The sequence below is a fragment of the Dermochelys coriacea genome, chromosome 1, assembly GCF_009764565.3.
Source record: "Dermochelys coriacea isolate rDerCor1 chromosome 1, rDerCor1.pri.v4, whole genome shotgun sequence".
Classification (NCBI taxonomy): domain Eukaryota; kingdom Metazoa; phylum Chordata; order Testudines; family Dermochelyidae; genus Dermochelys; species Dermochelys coriacea.
In genome coordinates this window covers 99,393,275-99,414,150 of record NC_050068.2, presented here as the reverse complement: position 1 = coordinate 99,414,150, position 20,876 = coordinate 99,393,275, and the positions used below count along the sequence as shown (strand labels likewise).

General features: G+C 44.2%; 1 protein-coding gene across 3 annotated transcripts in view; it reads right to left on the bottom strand.

Annotated features, from left to right (window-relative positions):
* Positions 1-20,876, bottom strand: part of UBAC2 (UBA domain containing 2) — a 140,643-nt gene that overhangs the window by 116,531 nt on the left and 3,236 nt on the right. Inside the window, exon 1 of one of the 3 annotated variants that reach the window (XM_043504720.1) lies at positions 15,713-15,740. The exons of 1 other annotated variant lie outside the window; for it this stretch is intronic. In XM_043504720.1, coding sequence (XP_043360655.1) covers positions 15,713-15,725 — 13 coding nt within the window. In that variant the 5' untranslated portion in view covers positions 15,726-15,740. Of the gene's footprint in view, positions 1-4,398; positions 4,418-15,712; positions 15,741-20,876 lie in introns of those variants that run through there. One more of the 3 variants, XM_043504721.1, reaches the window with a different exon arrangement.

The following is a 20,876-nucleotide window of genomic DNA, read 5'->3' as shown; positions in this document are numbered from 1 at the left end:
TGCAGAGACTGCTGAAAACAGGTGATAGGATGCCAAAGAAAATAATGCAAACATAACCAAGATCAGTCTGACCAACTACACTGTAAGACATTGTACACAGGGACACAATCAGGCTGGGTTTAATGAAGGAACAAGCCATGGACAGGAGTGAATGGCAACGCTGTACTACTCCGTGTCTGCAAAGATGATCTGGGATGAAAGAGAGTGAGTGAGAGAGCGCAGAGATACACAAGAGTAAAGGAACGATAAGATATAGCAAGTCTGAGGTGGTTTGTGTGAGTGGGCACAGTGTTTGAGTGTAGGCAGCTCCCGTTTGTTAGGCCTGACCTAAACTCAAGTTTTGCTCAGACAAAGAGGTGTTGTTCAACTTTATCCTGCAGTACTCACATGTTCCGTTCTCTGGGTGTTCTGTAGCATCTGCGATAGTACATTGCTAATATGTGGTTAGGACAGAATTAAGGATGCATTGTGGCGTGTACTATAACTTTTCATTTTTTGGTTTTCAGAGGTTTAATCTTAGCCCTCTCCACATTCTGGAAGGACACGAGGTACCACCAGGCAACCTTAACTCCGTGTTAATGAAGGTTTGTGGCATTTAATTTCCTTGGTTTAAAAAAAAAAGAAGTTTCTCAGCACCTTCCCAAATACTACAGCCCAGCTCTCCCTCTCCCTTGCCTTTGGCTCCTCGGCAAGGATTACCCCACCCACAGAATGCACTGGCTGCATGGCCATCTCTTCCATGCCTTTGCATCATCTCCTTGTCTCCCATTTCTCTGCATGTCCAGCACACACTAGTTCTTCCTCCTCAACCATCCTCCCCAGGAAAAGGCAGGCAACAGCACAGGGCGTGCAGTTTGAAGAGCTGTGGGGAGGATGCAACAGCAGCACAAGGACTAGCATGAAGTCACTAGGGACATTTTTGGTGGGCAGGAGACAGACATAGAGACGCGTGGATGTGGGGACTTTTGGGGGACGGAGGCGAACCTCACCAACTCCTACTGCACAACTCAGATCCCCTCCTATTCACCCCAGATTCCACTGTTCTGACCCCTCCCATACTACCTTCAACTGCTCAGACTCCCCCAGCACTACCTTGGCTCCTCTAACATTCGCTTCATCATACCATTGACCTGACCCCCCCACTTAGAACCCTCCACACACGCCCCAGCTCCACACTCCCACTTGACCCTACCCGCCCCTGGTAAATTTAGAGGGGTCATGGGGCTGTGAGGAGTGCATGCTCCAGCTGGAAGCAGGAAGGAACAGGAGAGTGGAGCATCGTCTCTACTCCAAATCAGGGCCTAGGATCCGGGAACAGGGCTGTACCCATTCATTCGAGGCACAGGAGGCGCACAGAGATGTGAAGTGAACATTCAGTGAGCTATTCTCAGCCAAATGAGAAGACATGAGGGAGACGGGGACAGCCTGAAACAATAACTCTCAGACACCTGAATTGCTCCCATTTGTTTCAGTGGGAAAGGTCATTCCCCTTCCATTGGGCTTTTAGTATCGTGTCTCACACGTGAAGGGCAGATAGAAAGTTCTCAGACCACCTCTACAGAAGGGCAGCACCAAATCGCAGCTCACACACAGGGGTTGGTTCAAACCACAGATCGTGGTTCAAACTTGTGGGATCTCTGCCCTTCCCAGGGCTGGGGGGTCACTGCTGCCCTATTCCCCTCCACCTTCACCCTTTACATGAGGCACATCCTCCTCCGATCCCCAACCACTGCCCTGAGAGATGGGACTGTGAATGGGAGGAATCTCCCACCCACTGCCAGGCCCAGCCAGAACAAGGGGAACGAGGCAGAGAAGGTGTGGGGGAGAAAGACTTCAAATGGAAGGAATGACAAGGCCCCTCTTAAATTACTAAAGGGGGGCGGGGGGAGAATATACCAATAGACCCCGAAAAATGTCTAGTAGGCACCAAGATGGATCCACTGTGAGAATGCCCCAACTACAACACCTGCTGCACACTAGAAAGGTGCATATCTGGAAAGAGAGTATGGTGATGAGTGGGGAGGAAGATAGTACAGACCAGTGGTTCTCGACCAGGTGACCACAGCCCCCTGGGGGTCTGCAAGCCCTTTAAAGGCGGCTGCGGGGTCCTGCGGCTGAAGCTCGGATCCCCGGCGCCCCTCCTTTCTCCCCCACCATGGGGCTGAAGCTGGGAGGTGCAGGGCTGAAGCCCCGACCCCTGGTGCCCCCCATGGGCTGAATCCCATGAGACCGGGTGCTCTCTGTGGGGCAGAAGCCCTGAGCCCATGGACACAGTTAGGGACATGGAGGGCATTCTCCCACCTCCCATCCAAACTGCAGCGCAAGTGCAAGGCAGTCCAGGGGGCAGCTCCACACCTCTCTCCGCATCTCCTCTCCCTGCCCCCGGTCAGGTCGGAGGCGGGAAGCTGGAGCCAGACAGTGCGGGGCAGTTGCTGCTCTGGCTGGTGCATGGTTCTGTGCATGGTCCTAAGCACAGCATTCCCTCCTCTCTGCTGGTGCCCCAGGTTGAAGCTGCTCCTCAGCTCCCAGCCCCCTTTGCTCCCACAGAGGCAGCCAGTAAGAGCTCCCCAGGTGGGGACACCCAGTTCTGTGGCTGGCAGACCCCTCCGGGAACAGAGAAAGCAGGGGAGTCCTCCCAGCACACAGCCCCTAATGCCCCTCTCCCTGCAGCCTGAGCTATCCCCTGCCTGCATACAGCTTCTAGCTACCCACCTCCCTGCACCCTGAGCTACCCCTCTGCCCACACTCAGCCCCTAGCTACCTCCTCCCTGCACCCTAAGCTGTTTTCAAACTTTTTGAGCTAAGCTCCCCTCCTTTGAGTTATAATTTTTAGTTGCATGCCTTCCCCACAACTGAGACAGTCTGGGTGCCCTTCTGAGTTGAGTCACAGGGAGGAGGTGGCACTCCCTCTCTGTACCCCGCCTTGTGGAGGTGGCTCAAGCCCCGCTGGCCCCAGCCCCCAAAAACAGAAGTCAAACTACACCTCTGCCTAAGGCCCGTGCCCCAAGGGCCCCCCCGCCGGGCCCTGGAGTTTTTATAGTATGTCATGGGGAGCCTTGGAGAGAAAAAGATTGAGAACCACTGATACCTGTGCAGAGGAAGGAGATCATCTGTAACACGCATGGAGAAAAAAATGTACATTAAGCACATAAATCCAGAATAGTTCTAAAATGAACCTCAAGAAATGGAAGAACCCCAAATTATATGCAATCTGTTCCACTGTACAGCATATATGTGACCACTATCAACAGCATGATTCTTCCTACATCCTTTAGTCATGAACTTCATAGCTGTGAGTGTCAGCCAATTGATGATATTAAAGTGTTGTTGCATGTTACTTATGTTGGCTGGAACTGAAACCTGATCCAGCTCCTCCTCCACTTGGCATCAAAGATTTAAGAGACAGCTTATATATAAATTATTCTATCAATATTAACTCTATTTTATTACAAATATGACTTCTTAACTTATTAAAACTGATCTTTCATACTTTTTTCATTATGGGGTTTTCACTAAAGTATCTTGTAGTGGCCACTGTCAGAAAAAGGACAGCATTCCTCTTTTCCTGCCATGCATTTTAATTTGGGAAGAGAGAAGGAAAAGAGAAAACATCAAGCAAAAGAACGTGGTGAAACAGTTTCTATGTCACAGGGAGACACAAACAATATCTTATTCTTAAAAATACATTGTAATGTGAAACAGTAAGCTATGCACCCCATAAAGTCACTGAAATTCAAAGCAAGGATCAAACATGTACAACAACAATTAGTCAAAATGGAGGACATTCCTTAACCATTACCCAAAAACACCCACCTATCATTTTGATACCAGTGAGCTAATCTTTAACAATGAATACTTAGATTACTTTATCAGTTTAAAAACATTAGAAAGTTCTCAAAACCCTGTAACAATTTACTGTTAAAGTTGATGTTACAAAAAATCTAGGTAACAACTAATAGATAGCTGGCTGGACAGTAGTTAAAGATAGTCTCCCATTGTGATTTATATTTTCCTGTAATGGTTTGATATTTGTCTTTGAATTTCAATAATTTTGTGAGTTTAAAGCAAACTTTAACACTCTTTTCACAGTTCAATGTAATATGTAGTGCAAAAAGGAACTAAAAACTCTCAGGAGAGAAGTAGTTTCCATAATGGCAAACAATTTTTATAATGAAGTTAATGCACAGTATTTTACTATCAAATGATTACGCCCTTGAATGTGCCACAAAAGTAACTTTTGAATGCGTTTATTATCTGCATGAAGTGTAGATAAATATTTTTACTAATGCTCTGCATTTAGGTTTCACTTCAGACTTTTCAAACCTTACCATAGAGGAAACAAGCATTTAGCTATTTTTACAGATGTCACAAAGTGAAAAAACCACAGTAGCAACTAACCCATAAATATGACAGTCACCCACAGGGAAAGTCACATGAATAACAGTAACTTCAGCTCTCTGTAAAGTCCTCAAAATGTCATCATTGCCTGGTCGAAGTAAACTATTAAGAAAGACAAACACTTCTATATTAACCATTTTACAAGTTTACTGAAAATGTTAGAGAACCAGCTGGACAGTGGCAGTATATATTGCCCTGCCATTTAGCAATATGTAGGTTTATAACCAAATATCCTTTCCATAGGGCAGACCTGACTGGAACACCTTCAAGTGGCAGACCATGCCATGATAAGCACGCCTACCTTAGTTTGCCTCCTTCAGAGTCCCGAGAAATAGTGCAAGGGTCCTCCCAAGTAAAAAGATTGTCTTTGTAGGGTTCATTTATTACTAAGTCCCATGCACATATATGATAACAAAAGTCCCACAACCATAGTCCAGATTTCCACCAGCATATTCCAAACAATACATGCAACATACAGCCCTAGCATCCCTCACCACACCCCAACTCTCTAGTTTAGATCTCTCCTGTCCTTTCACCAGTACAGCTACCACAGCCCTTCCAACCTGAGAGCAACCCTGATCTTCCCAGCAGGAAACCTCATAGTCTCTCTGCTGGGAGATCATCCTTGCCAAGGGAGCATCCCTCACTCACCACTGTTCCTCTGGGTCCAGCTCTCCAGCCCTGGACTGACAGCAAGCAAGCGCCTCTGCTGCTCCCCTGTCTTCAGCCCTCTCTGATCCTTGGCTCCAGCTCTCTAGCTTACAGAGCTAGCCTGCATCTCCATCTGCTACTGCTTCTGCCTTCAGCCCTCTCCAGCCCTCTGGCATGGGGATGCCAGCCAGCAAATGGCCTTCAGCCTTCTCCCAAGTCCCAAACATATACTCTTCAAGTCAATTCCTCCCTCTTATCAGGGAAGGCCTGCAGAGAGTTTTCTGCATTCGGCAGCTTATCCCACAGACCTGCTCTAGTCTTCTGACTGACTCCCAGCAGGACACTCTCTCACTGGGCCTCACCCCGACCTTTTATAGCCCTTCAGTACTGCCCTGCCCTCTTAATTGGCCAAATGCGAGTACCTGTCCTGGCACAGGGTAGCTGGACCTACTTCATTTACTGGGGCGAGCCAACCTGTGACAGTCCTTAACAATGACTTCTTATAGGAAATTGGTGAAGCAACAGTCTCAGACCTGGTCTACACTACGAAGTTAAGTCAATGTAAGTCGCCTGGTATTGACCTATTTGTACATGTCTACACTTAAATTTGTCTCAGCCAACGTAAGTGCCATGTTACAGCAATGTAGTAAAACCACCATCCCGAACGGTGTAAAGCTATGACTGACCTACTTAGCTTGACACAGTGTGAGTGTAGACATAGCATGACCTGTGTGGACTCTAGCAGTCTTCCAGCAGCTACCCCACAACGTCCCATTCCCCATGACCGACTTCTATGGACACAATTTTAAACTCTATTGCCCTGGAGTCATAGAGGCCAGAAGCCACCCCCACACTTTGAAAGCCTCCTGCGTGTTTTTGCAACACCTACCTCAGCAAGCACACCTAGCAGCTCATTTATGTAGTGTGCACCTACTCAACCAACTATACTGCCTCCATGCACACAGAGAGGAAGCACATGTTCTGCCTGGAGTAGATCAGAAATACTGCACTTCCTGGGCCTGTGAGGAGAAGAGGCTGTGCAGGCATAACCATGGGCCAGTCATAGAAATGTAAACATCTATGAGTAGATTGCGTGCATCTCCTATGCAAAGGAATACGACAGGGATCAGCAGCAGTAAGCGTGCAAGCAAAAGAACTTTGTGAGGAATAACACAAGGCCAGGGAGCACCACAAAGATATGGTGCTGCACCACAGACCTGCCACTTTTACAACCAATTGCTTGCCATACTTGGTGGAGACCCCAACAATACCATACAGATTCTCGATACCTCAGAGAAGCAGCAGTAGACCCCTGCCCAAACAGCAAGGAAGAGGAGGAAGGGGGCAAGGAGGATGTGGCAGGAAACCCCAGTCATGCCATGAGCCAGTGCCTGTTCAAGACTCCAGCAAAGTCTAAACAGACCCATCATGTGAGGGCAATGAACCTGATAAAGGGGAAGGAAACTCCCATGTGACTTAAATCCATGGGACAACTGTCTGTTTTTATCAGCAGCTTCTGGCATGGCATCTTTGACTTGTGATGCCACATGATATGTTGTGGGGAGTAGTGAGCAGCGAACATGAAGTTGTCCAAATACTGCAACTGGTGGAGAGTTTGGGACTTTTGATCCTGTACGTCAAACCAGGATCTGCAGCATTTGGAATTGCTGCCTGAGAAGAACCTTCATGTTCTCCTGTATTTTCTACTACTTGTCCTGCTAGCACTGCCTTTCTCCTGTCGTCTGTTGTTCTCCAAGCTGTTGGTCATATTGGCCCTTGTAGCCCTTGGTTCGTAGTCTGTTGCGGTACTGGCTTGCAGACCATGTCATTCCTAGTCCTCTTCTTTCTCTTCATCAGGGTCAGGTGTTCTGGGGGCAAACATGGAATATCCCCATTGCCCCTACCACTCCATATCAGGGGACAGCAAGGAAAACAACAGCTTCACATATACAGAGCTGCGAGAACCACGACTGAGAAAACAAATGCAGTCTGTTGTGGCTACACATATGCCAAAACAGACATAAACCCTTACTTTCTAATTTTAAAATTTTCACTCTAGTTAAATTATGCTAAAAATTTGTATAACATTGCATGTGGGGGTTTTCGCACATGGATTTTCTACACAGTTTTTCTCTACTCCAAGTGCTATTTTGGGGATAATCATATTATCTTTATTAGTTCACAACAAATATTGCAGAATGCATAGTGATTGTCAAGGCAAACAGCTAAATGCACACCAAGCCCCACAAAATTCATACCTTCATGAAAACACTCAGCCATATTTAAAAATATACAGTAAGCACCACACAATTCACAGATTTCAGAGTAGCAGCCATGTTAGTCTGTATTCGCAAAAAGAAAAGGAGTACTTGTGGAACCTTAGAGACTAACAAATTTATTTGAGCATAAGCTTTCGTGAGCTACAGCTCACTTCATCGGATGCAACAATTCACAGAAACACCCAAAGCTCCAGGCCCAACAGAACAGATACCAGTAGGCAAAGACTCACAAATACATATTAAGAACAGGAGTACTTGTGGCACCTTAGAGACTAACAAATTTATTAGATTTAGTCTCTAAGGCGCCACAAGTACTCTTGTTCTTTTTGCGGATACAGACTAACATGGCTGCTACTCTGAAACAAATACATATTGTAGATTACACAAGACAAACAAATCCATCAAAGCAGCTGAGAACATTACTGTGGCTGACTGCTAAAATGCTCTTTCAAAGCCTGTCTCAACCACATAGCTCCATGTTGGGCTCTTGTAACAGCACTTGTGTCTGGCTGTTCAAAGTCACACAGCCGCTCAACCTCGGCCCTCCAGCCTGGTGGCAGCTTTTCCCCCTTTGCCTCAGATATTATGTAAGACACACCAGGCAGCTATAATCCACTGGCCTGTTCTTCTCAGTGAAATCCAGTCTAGTCAGTAAGCACTGCCAGTTCCCTTCAGTCTACCAAAAGCACATTCAACTGTCATTCTGCACCTGCTGAGCCAGTAGCTGAATCTTTCTTTGGGGCTGTCGAGGTAGCCAGTATCCAGCTTCACGAGCCAGGGGAACAAGTGATATGCTTGATGCCTCAGAATCATTATTGGCACTTCAGTATTGCCAATGATAATCTGCTGGTCAGTAAAGAATGTCTCTGCTTGCAGCTTTCCGAACAGTCCTGTGCTCTTAAAGATGCAAATGGCATGCGTTTTCCCTGATCAGCCCACATTGTTATCGGTTAAGCATACCCAGTGATCCACCAATGCTTGCATAACCATAGAAGAGTAGCCCCTCTGTGGCAAGGTGGGCTAATGCCAAAATAAGGACGCGTGCGCCATCTATTGCCCCACCGCAGTTCAGGAACCCCACTGCTGCAAATCCATCCACTATGTCCTGCACACTGCTGAGACTCACAGTCCTGCATAGCGGGAGACGATTAGCAGCCCTACACGCTTGCATGACAGCAGCCTCCAATGTAGATTTTCCAACTCCAGAATTAGAGTGGTAGCAAAGTGGCACTGCATGCTTCCAGACTGCTATTGCCACTTGCCTCTCCACAGTCAGTGCAACTCTCATTCCGATGTCCCTGCACTGGATGGCTGGGGAAAACTTGTCACACAGATTCAGGAATATGGCCTTTCGCATCTGAAAGTTCTGAAACCACTACTTGTCATCCCAAACCTGTATTACAATGTGATCCCATTAGCCAGTGCTCATTTCTCAAGCCTAGAAGCTGTGCTCCACCATCAGCAACTGCTCCTTGAAAACACTAGCACTCTTTAATTGTTCTTTGCTATGTTTCTCAGCAAACTATCTTCAAAAAAACGCTCATGAACCTAGTTGTTACAGTACTTCTTGCAGGTCTGCAAATACTGTAGGATCATACGTCTTGTATTTGGAGCGTTCTTGAGAGTAGCACAGAGCTACATGAGCACCATACTTGTCAGAGACCAAAAAGCCCCACATGGGTTTGAGAGATTTTAAAAAAAAAAAGCATGAAAATTACGGAATATGGATTCCATTATGTGACAGAGGAATTTGCATACTGAGAACTTGACCCTTAGCTCCTAGGGATCCCTGGGCAAGTCATTAATAACCCACACAACAATGCAAAAATGTCCCAAAAGGTTTTGCAATGGATGGTGGCATGTGGCGCACTGTCATACGTATCCATGGTCCACTGCACTTTGCACACAAACATTCCTGGTGATTACACACAGCTCCAATGCAAGCAGCCAAGTATGCACGCATCTGAGTGGTAGTATACAAACTGCCGCAGCTGTACATCAATGTAACTTCCATCAACCAAAGTTTGTAGTGTAGATTTGGCCTATGACTCAATTCTGCTGCTCCTATGGCATGCCACCACTCTCTCAGCCAGTAAGTCCACCAATTAGCACTAATGTCAATTACTAAGAAAATCCATGTACATTTTCTTCCAACCCACCAGTAAAAGTTAAACAAAAAAGAAATGTGAAGCAATTAAGGGTAAAAATAAAACAAAAACATGCCCCCCGCTCCCCAAGAATCTGGTTTAGACAGTGGCTCTGAAACACTGCACAGCATTCCATCTAAATAAACAAGTACATCTGGGAGTCAAGGTCTTCCAAATATAGGAAGTAAGGTATGGCACTAAGGCTAGTGTTTGAAGTAGAATGTGTGGAATGCTTTTTGCCATGTGAAAGTCCAGGATGCAAGCAGAGGTGGTGAGTTATATGGCCTCATGGTGCCTGGGCTCCAGGAATATTCAGGGCCCAGGGGCCCGGCTCCACCAATGTTTGGAGCCAGATCTCTCCCCCGGCCCTGCCTGGAGCATCCCCCAGCCCCCACCTGCTGCCCCTCCCTCTTCCCCCCCCCCGGGTCCCAGAGCATCCCTGCCTGATTGAAAGCAGGCAGCTGCCCTGCCACTCTGCGCTGCTTTCCCTCGCCTGCGTTGCTGACCGCTGCTGCCTAAGGCTAGGCTACAGCACAAGAGCAGCACTGGCGGCAGGCTGAGGCAGCAGGCTGCTGCTACACCTGAGGAGGGGGAGGAGGCGCACACATGATTGGCAGCCCTCCCCTCTCCCGGCACTCACCAGGCGCTTCTGGTCAGGAGATGTCTGGACCTCACTCACCAGTGCAGCTGCTGGGGCTTCAATGAGTGTCTGACCCTGTGATCTGCCCCCATCCTGCCCAGCCCACAGTCATCACTCTTGCCCCACGCTGTCAAGGGGCAGCCCCATCCCCCGTGAGGCTACAGTGAGGGGCAGCAGCAGAGGCCACAGGTGAGGGCAGCACCCCCCGCCCCCACTGGCACCTAACCATAGGGGAGGCGAGGGGGCTTCCAAGACCTAAGAGGGGCCCTAGGAGCATGTGCAGTGACAGAGGTGAGTGTGCTGCCAGGGTTAGGGAAGGGGGCCCCTCCCCCAGAGCTTGCTGATGCCAGTGGGGAGAGGGTGGGGGGAGTCCCCCGCTCTGGCCCTAGTCCCAGGGCAACCTGTCTAAACCCCAAGCTCCTCATCCCCAGCCCCGCCCCGCCCCAGAGCCCGCAACTCCAGCCAGAACCTGCATACCCTGCACCCCAACCCTCAGCCCCAGCCCAGAGCCTCCTCCTGCACTTTGAACTCCTCTTCCCCAGCCCCACCCCAGAGCCCTCACCTGGGTGGAAAAAACACACAACTTAAATTTGGCAGTCAGTTTGGGGTATGATCGTGTTTAGCACAATACTTCATTATTTTACACCCTTTAAAGTATATAATTGGTTGTATACGGGTAGAACAAAATATAATACATTGAAGCAGGCGAGTGCTGCTTCTGACTTTCCACATTTAATTGGCCCTTGTAATCTTGTGGTGCTGGCACATTTTAGCTTCATTTTATCCCAGAAACAAATTTTTGATTTGTAGGACCAGTAATAATCAACAATGGATACATTCTTAATAAAGTTACCCAGAGAAAAAGAAGAAAAGGATAATTCATCAAGTGATGGCCTGAGTTCGACACCCAGCTTTCAAACTGAAGTTATACAAAAGAAAGATGCGGCAAATCTCCAAGATAAGAGGAGTTTTCAGCAATCTGGGCTATCAAGATTTACATGGCTGGAGTACAATAGCAAATTAGACAGAGCTTTTTGCTCAGTCTGCAAAAACTGTTCTGAAAAGAAGATCTTAATATTTTCTACGAAAGCTGAACCACCGTTTATTTCATCCAGATTTCAAGATTGCAGACACGCACTGCATGGTTTTACATCACATGAAAATCCAGCTGTCACAAGGAAGCAGTAATGAAGTATTCTGCTCTGCAATCACAGGTAAATGTTTCTGTATTAATGTCGGCCAGTTACAGAAAAGAATCACAATCAGCTAGAAATGCACTTCACAAAATTTTGAACAGTGTTCAGTACCTAGCTCAACAAGGAATAGCATTAGGTGGACAGAATGAGAGTGATTCAAATTTGATGCAGCTCTTGTTACTAGGCAGTACAGATTCAGACTAACAGACAGTGGCTTAGTTGCACAAAATACAAGTGGCTGTCATATAAGGTTAACAACGAAATAATATAAATGATGGCAATGATGGCGTTAAAACAAATTGTGCAAAAGATAAAGTCTTCAAAGTTTTATGCGATTTGTAATGGATGAGATTACCAATTTGTCAAAAAAAGAACAAGCAAGTTTTTCTTTAAGGTTCTTTTCTAGTGAAGACTGGGAGATTTATGAGTTTATTGGGTTTTACCAAACTGATGCAATGGATACTGCTTCTCTTTCAAAATTGTGGAAGATACACTTCTCAGATGTGATTTGCCCTTTTCCGATTGCCTGGGGCAGTGTTACGACGGAGCCAGTAATGTGTCTGGCAAATCTACTGGGGTCCAAGCCAGAGTGAAGGATCGAGAGCCAAGAGTGGAATTTGTACACTATACTGCAAATTCCTTTAACCTTGCCACGCAGGATGTCCTGCATAATCTTCAAGAATGTCGTGATATGTTTTTGATGGTGAAAGATCTCATCAATGCCTTCAGGGAGTCACCAAAGTATATGGCAGCTTTCAGAGCATAGGGGAGCCTTCTTTATGACCATTGTGCCCAACAAGATGGACACTAAGGATCAGTAGCATTAAATCACTGCTCCACAACTACGAGGCCATGATGAACTGCCTAGATGAATTTAGTTACTCTTCTTATGAATTTGGCTCAAAAAGTAGTGGATTCTCAAAGCAACTTCAATCTTTTTCAACATACTTTACACTAACAGTTCTTGTGAAAGCCATGGATCCTCTAGAAGAAGTTAATGCAAAAATTCAAAGCCCAAACATATCATTGGCCTGCGTTATGAAGGAAGTTGGCCTGTTGCAAGAGGTGTTGAGTGGGATGGGCACCGACTAATCATACAATCACTTCTGGGAAACAACAGTAGAGAAGGCAAGAAATCTTTATTTAGATGATCCTACACTCCTGAGAAAATGCAAGCCACCGAGATGGCTCAACCATGGAAACACCTACAAGAGACAAACACCTACAAGATCTCTATCAAACATTCTTACAACTACAATACCCACTTGCTGAAGTGAAGAAACAGATTGACAGAGCCAGAGGAGTACCCAGAAGTTACCTACTACAGGACAGGGCCAACAAAGATAATAACAGAACGCCACTAGCCATCACCTTCAGCCCCCAACTAAAACCTCTCCAGCGCGTCATCAAAGATCTACAACCTATCCTTAAGGATGACCCATCACTCTCACAGATCTTGGGAGACAGGCCAGTTCTTGCTTACAGACAGCCCTCCCCCCACCCTGAAGCAAATACTCACCAACTACATACCACACCACAGAAACACTAACCTAGAAACCAATTCCTGTAACAAACCCCGTTGCCTACTCTGTCCCCATATCTACTCTAGCTATACCATCAGAGGACACAACCACATGAGCCAAATCATCGGGGGGCTCATTCACCTACACATCTACTAACGTGATATATGCCATCATGTGCCAGCAATGCCCCTCTGCCATATACATTGGCCAAACTGGACAGTCTCTATGTAAAAGAATAAATGGACACAAATCAGACGTCAAGAATTATAACATTAAAAACCAGTTGAGAACACTTCAATCTCTCAGGTCACTCGATTACAGACCTAAAAGTCGCAATTCTTCAACAAAAAAACTTCAAAAACAGACTCCAGCGAAGGACTGCAGAACTGGAATTCTCATCAACTGCTGGAAATAGCCCACCTTGATTATCAATGCAAAAGGTATTTTTTTCTCTCATGCTGGTAATATCTCACCTTACCTGATCACTTTCATTACAGTGTGCTTGTAACACCCATTGTTTCATGTTCTCTGTGTATATAAAATCTCCCCACTGTATTTTCCACTGCATGCATCCGATGAAGTAAGCTGTAGCTCACGAAAGCTTATGCTCAAATACATTTTTGTTAGTTACTAAGGTGCCACAAGTACTCCTTTTCTTTTTACAAGAATACAGGTGCTGCTGGTGTCACCACTTTACAGCATATTTTGATGACTGATTCACTGGAGTGTTGGCAAACGCAAACAGTGAGAAGTGACACAGTTGCAACAGTTTTTTTCAGCCAAAGTTTGTGAATTAACTATAAATGTGGGGAGCAGCATAGTGACGTAATGGATAACATGTGCACTCTCACGTCACACATCTAGGTTACATCCTGCTCTTGTGTTCCCCAGGTCAGAAGGGCTTGGAAGTGGAGCTGTCTGAAATTTGGGAATTTTGGTTCACAGGGAATTTCCGTTTTTAATAATATGCTTTTATTCCAATTTTGGAACAAAAGCAAATTTACCAAAAATGTCCTGGAAAACCAGATATCCCCAAACTTTTTATTTAAGAAACACTGAAATATTCTGTTCCTGAAATGAAATGAAATGAAATGAGAAACTGACATTCTTGACCATTTCAGGGCTGCTAATCACTGACAGAAATGTCAATTTCACAGCTGGCAGGCTCCCTTAACCCTACCAGCTCCCACCTGGAAGTGTGGACCCTGGAACACCGACAGGTTTCCAACAGAAACCTGCCTATATTTTTGTGAAAGTTTTGTTAAACTTGTAACAGCTCTGGCAAAATATTTTACTATAACTCTGGATACAATTTTGTCATAGTAAAATTAGGCAAAATTCACAGAACAGTCATAGAAAAAATGTACAAAATCAGGGTATGGTCAGGGCGACCAAAAAATGTGTAACAATTTAACAATAAAGTATTACAGTGTAACAAAGAGGCATTGACACTGACCCACAGGCTGGGTGGCCCGCTGAGATGAGTCCTAGGGTGGAGGTGGCACACCCTTCCCGAGCTCTGCCTACTGCGGCTGAAGCCCGAATGGGGATGAAGCCAAACTGAAGAACTCGCGGACATCTCTTAAAGATATGGAATCCGTGACCTCCATGAGAAAATTGTATCCATAACTGTAAAGAACGGGCATTTTCCAGCTATACTATATTTCATTGTTAAATTTCTGACCAGCTCTACTTGGGAGTGCTGCAGAGGCAACAGATTTGGTTCCTGAAGAGGTGATCATTTTTATCCGTCTTAAAAAGATACTGCTAAGCTTAGAAGCAAGTTCCCTCCCATTTGTTCCTTGTTTAGAAAGATGTAGACTACAACCAAGGCTACCAAGTGGCAGGATTAAATTGGTAAGGAGCTGAAGGAGGCACAGCATTTTGTTTTTAAAAGAAATATTTTCAATGGAAAACGGAACAGAGCTAAATTCAGCCAACACATAGAAACTCATCTAGGCATCCCCCTCTGTCTCCAACCACAGAACATATCATTTTCTTACTATTCACATACACTGCAGGAAACATGGGGTCTAACATGTTCCACACTAGCTTCCTGGTACTACTGAACAAAATATGAAGTAATATTAAAACAAGCAATAATCTGGTGTTTTAGGTTTAGGGGGATTTTATTACTTGCATAACTGCCTGTCAGTATGCATACTACACTACAGCTTTGTATGCGTTGTGCAAGTAGCAAAGCACAACAATCTATTCTTGCTGTGGGGATTTTTAGCAGCCTGGTAGCATACATGTCAGAGCACTACAGGGGTCACTCAGGGGTAAGTGCAAGTGATGTTCCAGTAGGAACCCTTAGGAAAAGGTTCAAAGGATGGCAACATCTGGCAAACACCAGAAATATCTGAGACTTTTAGCAACAGATCCTATTAGGATCTTAGGAACCCCTTTAGCAAACGATCCCAAATTTGACCCACTAACCTTACCCAAGGACCCAGTGGTGTACAACCATTTTCAAGACAATCACAACACTCACATGGATTTCTTGAAAAAATGGCTCTTACACAGAAAGCTTGGCTCCACCCTAACTATAGTGTGACAAGAGCTGCCCCATTTTATAGTAACAAAATAAGTTCAGGTTGACCTAAAATCACCATTTCCTTACCTTACACTACTCCTGGTCTAGATATTTGAAAATGCAACCTTTCAGTACCTGGCAGTCAAGGTAGATTAATTATACAACTGAACACTTCTTAGGGATGGAATCAATTGATCTCTTTTAGGAAATGTACTCAAGCTCTTCAGTTTACCCACCAGAAATGTCTGAGACTTTTGTAATGTTCTCAGCAACTCCCAAATTTTAACTGCTTTTCCTTCCATATCACCAAGAAAATCTATAGAATCTACATCCCAAACTTACTTGGAAACAGCATGTGCGCAGCTTACAGTTCAGCAGCAACTGCCCATTCAAATTCACACTCATCATTATCTCCTCTTCTTCATGACTGAATAAATATTTGGAGTGTTCATTAGTAGTTTAACTTTTAAAAGAGCATTTACTTTGTTATATTTTATTTGAATTTTATTATTTTTAAATTACATTTTGTTAGGCACCCAGAGGCTTTGGGATGTGAAATTCAATACAAGTAAGAACTAATTACGAGTGCCATTCCCATAAACATTTACAATGATGGGAATAAATACAAAGATCAAGCATCCTCTTTAAAGCACAGACAATCAACAATCCACAGGGCAAGTCTTCAATTTAGATTTAAAACAATGGACTTTGACAGACATATGAATGTAATCTTCATTTGTTTTAAATGGATATTAATTTCTCCATTCCACCACATTTGATGGTTTTCTGTAACAACTCTTTTTCTTTCATTAAAAGTTTGATATTCTGATTACATTATTCTATATGACCAGGGCTTATGTTAGGAAAAAAATTACTTTTTTTAGCATGCTACTTTCTAAAAATCTAATTCTCTTCATGCTCTCCCTATGATTTACAGCACAATTTTGTCTGACATTTAGTTACCAAACATTGCTGCTAGAGAAGGCAGAGGCTGCAGCATGTGAACTTGGAGGGACAAGGGTGGGAGGGATGGGGGAAAAAAAGAGGCAATATTAAGATAAAGGTCAAAAGTAAGCCTGAATAAGGCATGGATTAAGATAAAGGTCAAAAGTAAGCTTGAATAAGGCATGGATTAAAAACTTTAATCTGTACATTATGTAAAAATAAGAGGGTCGAGGATTCTTGGGCTGTATTTTCACTTTAGAGCTTTACATAAGCTACTTCATCCATGTTGTATGTTTTCTACAGATACCATGGATGGAATTACAGCCTTATAAATGCAGTCTCCTGTTATTTATTCTGTTTTACTCTAAATTAGTTAAGGAAAAAGAAAGGATTTAAAATACAAGGAACATACACATTAATGTTTTACTCTAAAAGGAATCACTCAGTTATCTAATGTTATAGATGGAGAGATCTGTTTAAAGAAATCAATTCATAAGCGCTAATTACCGCTAGCAAGAGTCATTGATTATCTTCCTGTCGCTGTCGCAGAAATGAATAAAAAAATTGTAGCACAGAGCAACCACTTAGATTTACAGGGGAACATATTTGAAACATATTTCTAATAATTATTAAATCATTACATTATACATTATTTATACAGATTCTAACATGATTTAAAAGAACATGTGAATGAGCCAAGACTATATTTGAGTGTGTCATTTGAGTGTGACACTGGCCCCTTTCAGACAGGTCAGCTGACTCCCCCACTTGCCCCTGTTGGACGATAAGAGAAGGCACCTGGGCAAATCATGCCTGACAGTCAGTCAGGAAAGGGTCAGAGGGAGTAGACAAGGGGCTCTCACTACCTGCTCCCTGGAAATAGGGAGACAGGTTAGAAACCAGAGGCCTGATTAGTGGGAACAGGAGCAGAAGAAGCAGGAAGTCCCCAGGGGTGGGGGGCCTGTTGGAAGAAAAGGAGCTCCAGGGAGTGAGCACTGGGAGGCAATGTTTCTCGGTTAACACATTATGGGGGAATCCTGCAATAGGCCCCAAAACAGAAGGAATTGAGAGAAGCAAAAGGGAAAATCCCCTAAGAACTACAGCTCCAAGGGGGCTGAGGAACTGTGTTTGTGAGGTTTCAGAGCGGTAGCCGTGTTAGTCTGTATCAGCAGAAAGAACAAGGAGTACTTGTGGCACTTTAGAGACTAACAAATTTATTTAAGCATAAGCTTTTATGGGCTAAAGCCCACTTCATCAGATGCATGCAGTGGAAAATACAGTAGGAAGATATCTATATCTATATCGATATAGATATATAGATATAGATATTTTACAGAGAACATGAAAAAAAGGGGGTTGTCATACCAACTCTTAACAAGACCATTCGATTAAGGTGGGCTATTATCAGCAGGAGAAAAAAAACTTTTGTAGTGATAGTCAGGATGACCTGTTTCAAACAGTTGACAAGAAGGTGTGAGTAACATTAGGGGGAAAATTAGCATGGGAAATAGTTTTTAGTTACTGTAATGACTTATCCACTCCCAGTCTTTATTCAAGCCTAATTCAATGGTGTCGAGTTTGCAGATTAATTCCAGTTCTGCTGTTTCTCGTTGGAGTCTGGTTTTGAAGTTTTTTTGTTGAATAATGGTGACTTTTAGGTCTGTAATTGAGTGTCCAGGGAGGTTGAAGGGTTCTCTGACTGTTTTTTAAATGTTATAATTCTTGATGTCCAATTTGTGTCCATTTATTCTTTTGTGTAGAGACTGTCCGGTTTGGCCAATGTACATGGCAGAGGGGCACTGCTGACACATGTGAGGGGTTTTACCTACGTTTGAGAAATACAGTGCCTGGAAAAGACTTTGGGTGTAGCAGTGGGTCCTTTGTGGGGAATGGCCAGAACCTTACAATGTGGTTCTTAGAACATTTTCACCGTTCCAGGCCAATGGGGGCTGTGGGAAGCAGCATGGGCAGAGGGATGTGCTGGCTGCCACTTTCCACAGCCCCCCTTGGCCTGGAACAGCAAACTGTGGCCAATGGGAGCTGCGACTGGCCGAACCTGCGGTCGCTGCAGGTAAACAAACTGTCCCGGTCCGCCAATGGATTTCCCTGACAGGCCGTGTGCCAAAGGTTGCCAATCCCTGATCTAGACCAACCTGAACAGCCATGTTACCAAACTGTTAGAACCCTAGTCTTTTTATGCCATGCGTACACTTGGAATTAAAAAAAAAAAAATTCTCACCATTGATAACTCTAAACTAGAGAAGGCTCCAGCAGCTCCTGGCATTTTTACCGTGTCTATGCCACAAGCTGTTAGAGCCTTTACTGCACTAGAGATGTCACTGATGTGAATTTTTTTCTCTAAAAATCCCAATTGTATGCATGGCCATAAAAAGACAAAGGTGGTAACATAATTTGATAAAATAGTACTACATGGTTTAGTCTCGTCTACACAGGCAACTCCAAATCATTAGGGAACTACCACATTCCTAAACTGACAGAATTTGTAGTGTGGATTTGCCTTTAATATGTGAATGGTGTCATAGGCATAACACTCCATTTTTGGTTCAGAATGTCTTTTCATTATAACCACTTGTTTTCATTCACTTGCTACTTTCCCAGAAAGTTAGTTCTGAGTCTAACATATTCTCAGTCCAAGATTATCTTAGCTTTTGAAAGTCAGAAGGAATTTTATTCATCAGGTTTAAAGATATTCACCCATATGAGTGTTTTCACTAGCAGATGCACTTCTCATGTGCTCTTTAAAAATGTTTTTACTTCATCAGATAACTAACAGCTGTGCATTAAAAACTTCAGCATTGCAGTATTGGTTAAAGATAACTATTTTTTGCTTTAGTTGATTTCAAACAGAAATTTAACCTTATATTGTTGTGACAAATGCAAGAACATCACCATCAGCAATCACAAGCATTGAATAGTTTTTTGTAAAGCCTTGTCTACTGTAGAAAGCTATACTGGAAAAGATTTCTAGAGGAGACAGCTTACAACAACAAAAGATTTGTTTTGCTATGCCTTCAAATTACATAAAATAAATGACAAAAACCTTTTTTTGACAGTATAAACTGCATCTATACAAGGGCTTTTGCTACCATAGATATGTCAGTTAGAAGTGTGATTTCTTTCAAACTCTAACCAACTATGGCAGCAAAACTTTTAAGTGTAGACCAGCCCTAAATCAATAGCCTAACATGTGCACCATCTAAGAAAAACATATGTACATACTACTGCTCTTAATTTAACTCAGATTAGGAAGTACAGATTAGGAAGTATATACACACATACCTTCTTTGTATGCATACGTGTATGTGCATACACACACACGTGCACACACACAGAGTACATCTGAAGGCTCTCCTTGTCTGCCTCCATGTCTGCCCTCCATTTGTGATTCGCAACTTCAATTTTTTCAGTAAGTAAAGCAGTAAGAGAATCATCAGGGGGGAAAAATTCCCCCACACCCTGCAGTGCCAGTTTACTGAGCCTAGATATTCTGGATTTCGAATCAACTGCAATAGTTATCTGCTCACACTAAGGGCTTGGCTTCATTAAAAAATATGAGTATCATTTAACAGGGTTGTAAAGAATCCAGTTAGATGACACAGTCCTGACCATAATTTGCTCTGGTCTACACTGAGTGTAATGTCATAATCCACATTGTGTCAGCTAATTGAACTCTTTACTGTCATTTTAAACACAGTTAATTTTTTGTAATGTACATCTTCTCTGAGCTTGTTTAAAATAACACATCAACTTGATGTGGTGTTGTAGCAGTTTTGGTGCCAGAATATTAAGAGAGACAAGGTGGGTGAGGTCTTTTCTTGGACCAGCTTCTGTTGGTGAAAGAGACAAGCTTTCGAGAAAAGCTCTGTGTAAGTTCGTAAGCTTGTCTCTCTCACCAACAGAAGCTGGTCCAATAAGAGATATTACCTCATCGACCCTGTCTCTCTAACATCAACTTGACATCTAGACACTTCAAAAAAGTTAGTTGTTACAAAGACTACATTTATGCCTAAATTACCCTGCTAATTACACTAGTTTTTATAACATTTTCCTATTTTCAAAAATATTTTTCTATTCCTTATTACATGAAAGACCCACACAAACAACATGGGAATTTGCCTTGTCAGGGCAATGGACTCTTTATTGGTGGACTCCTGAACCCATGTACAGTCAGTTGCAAGGTCGGAGATAGCTGATATTCCACAGGAGGAAACTGTGGAACCAATTGTACAAAGTGCAGTCAAATGCATAGTGAAACTGAGAGACCTTCCCCCTCTAATTTCACAGAATCATAGAACTGGAAAGGACCTTGAGAGGTCATCTAGTCCAGTCCCCTGCACTCAAGGCTGGACTAAGTATTATCTAGACCAGAAGTGGCCAACTATGGCCTGCAGGACTGGACTGCCCAGCCCCTGAGCTCCCGGCTGAGGAGGCTAGCCCCCGGCCCCCCCTCACAGCGATGCCGCCGCACCGCCAGCGCTCTGGCCCACCGCTCCTGCCGGGCAGCGCAGGAGGCATGGCTGGCTCCGGCTGCTCTAAGCAG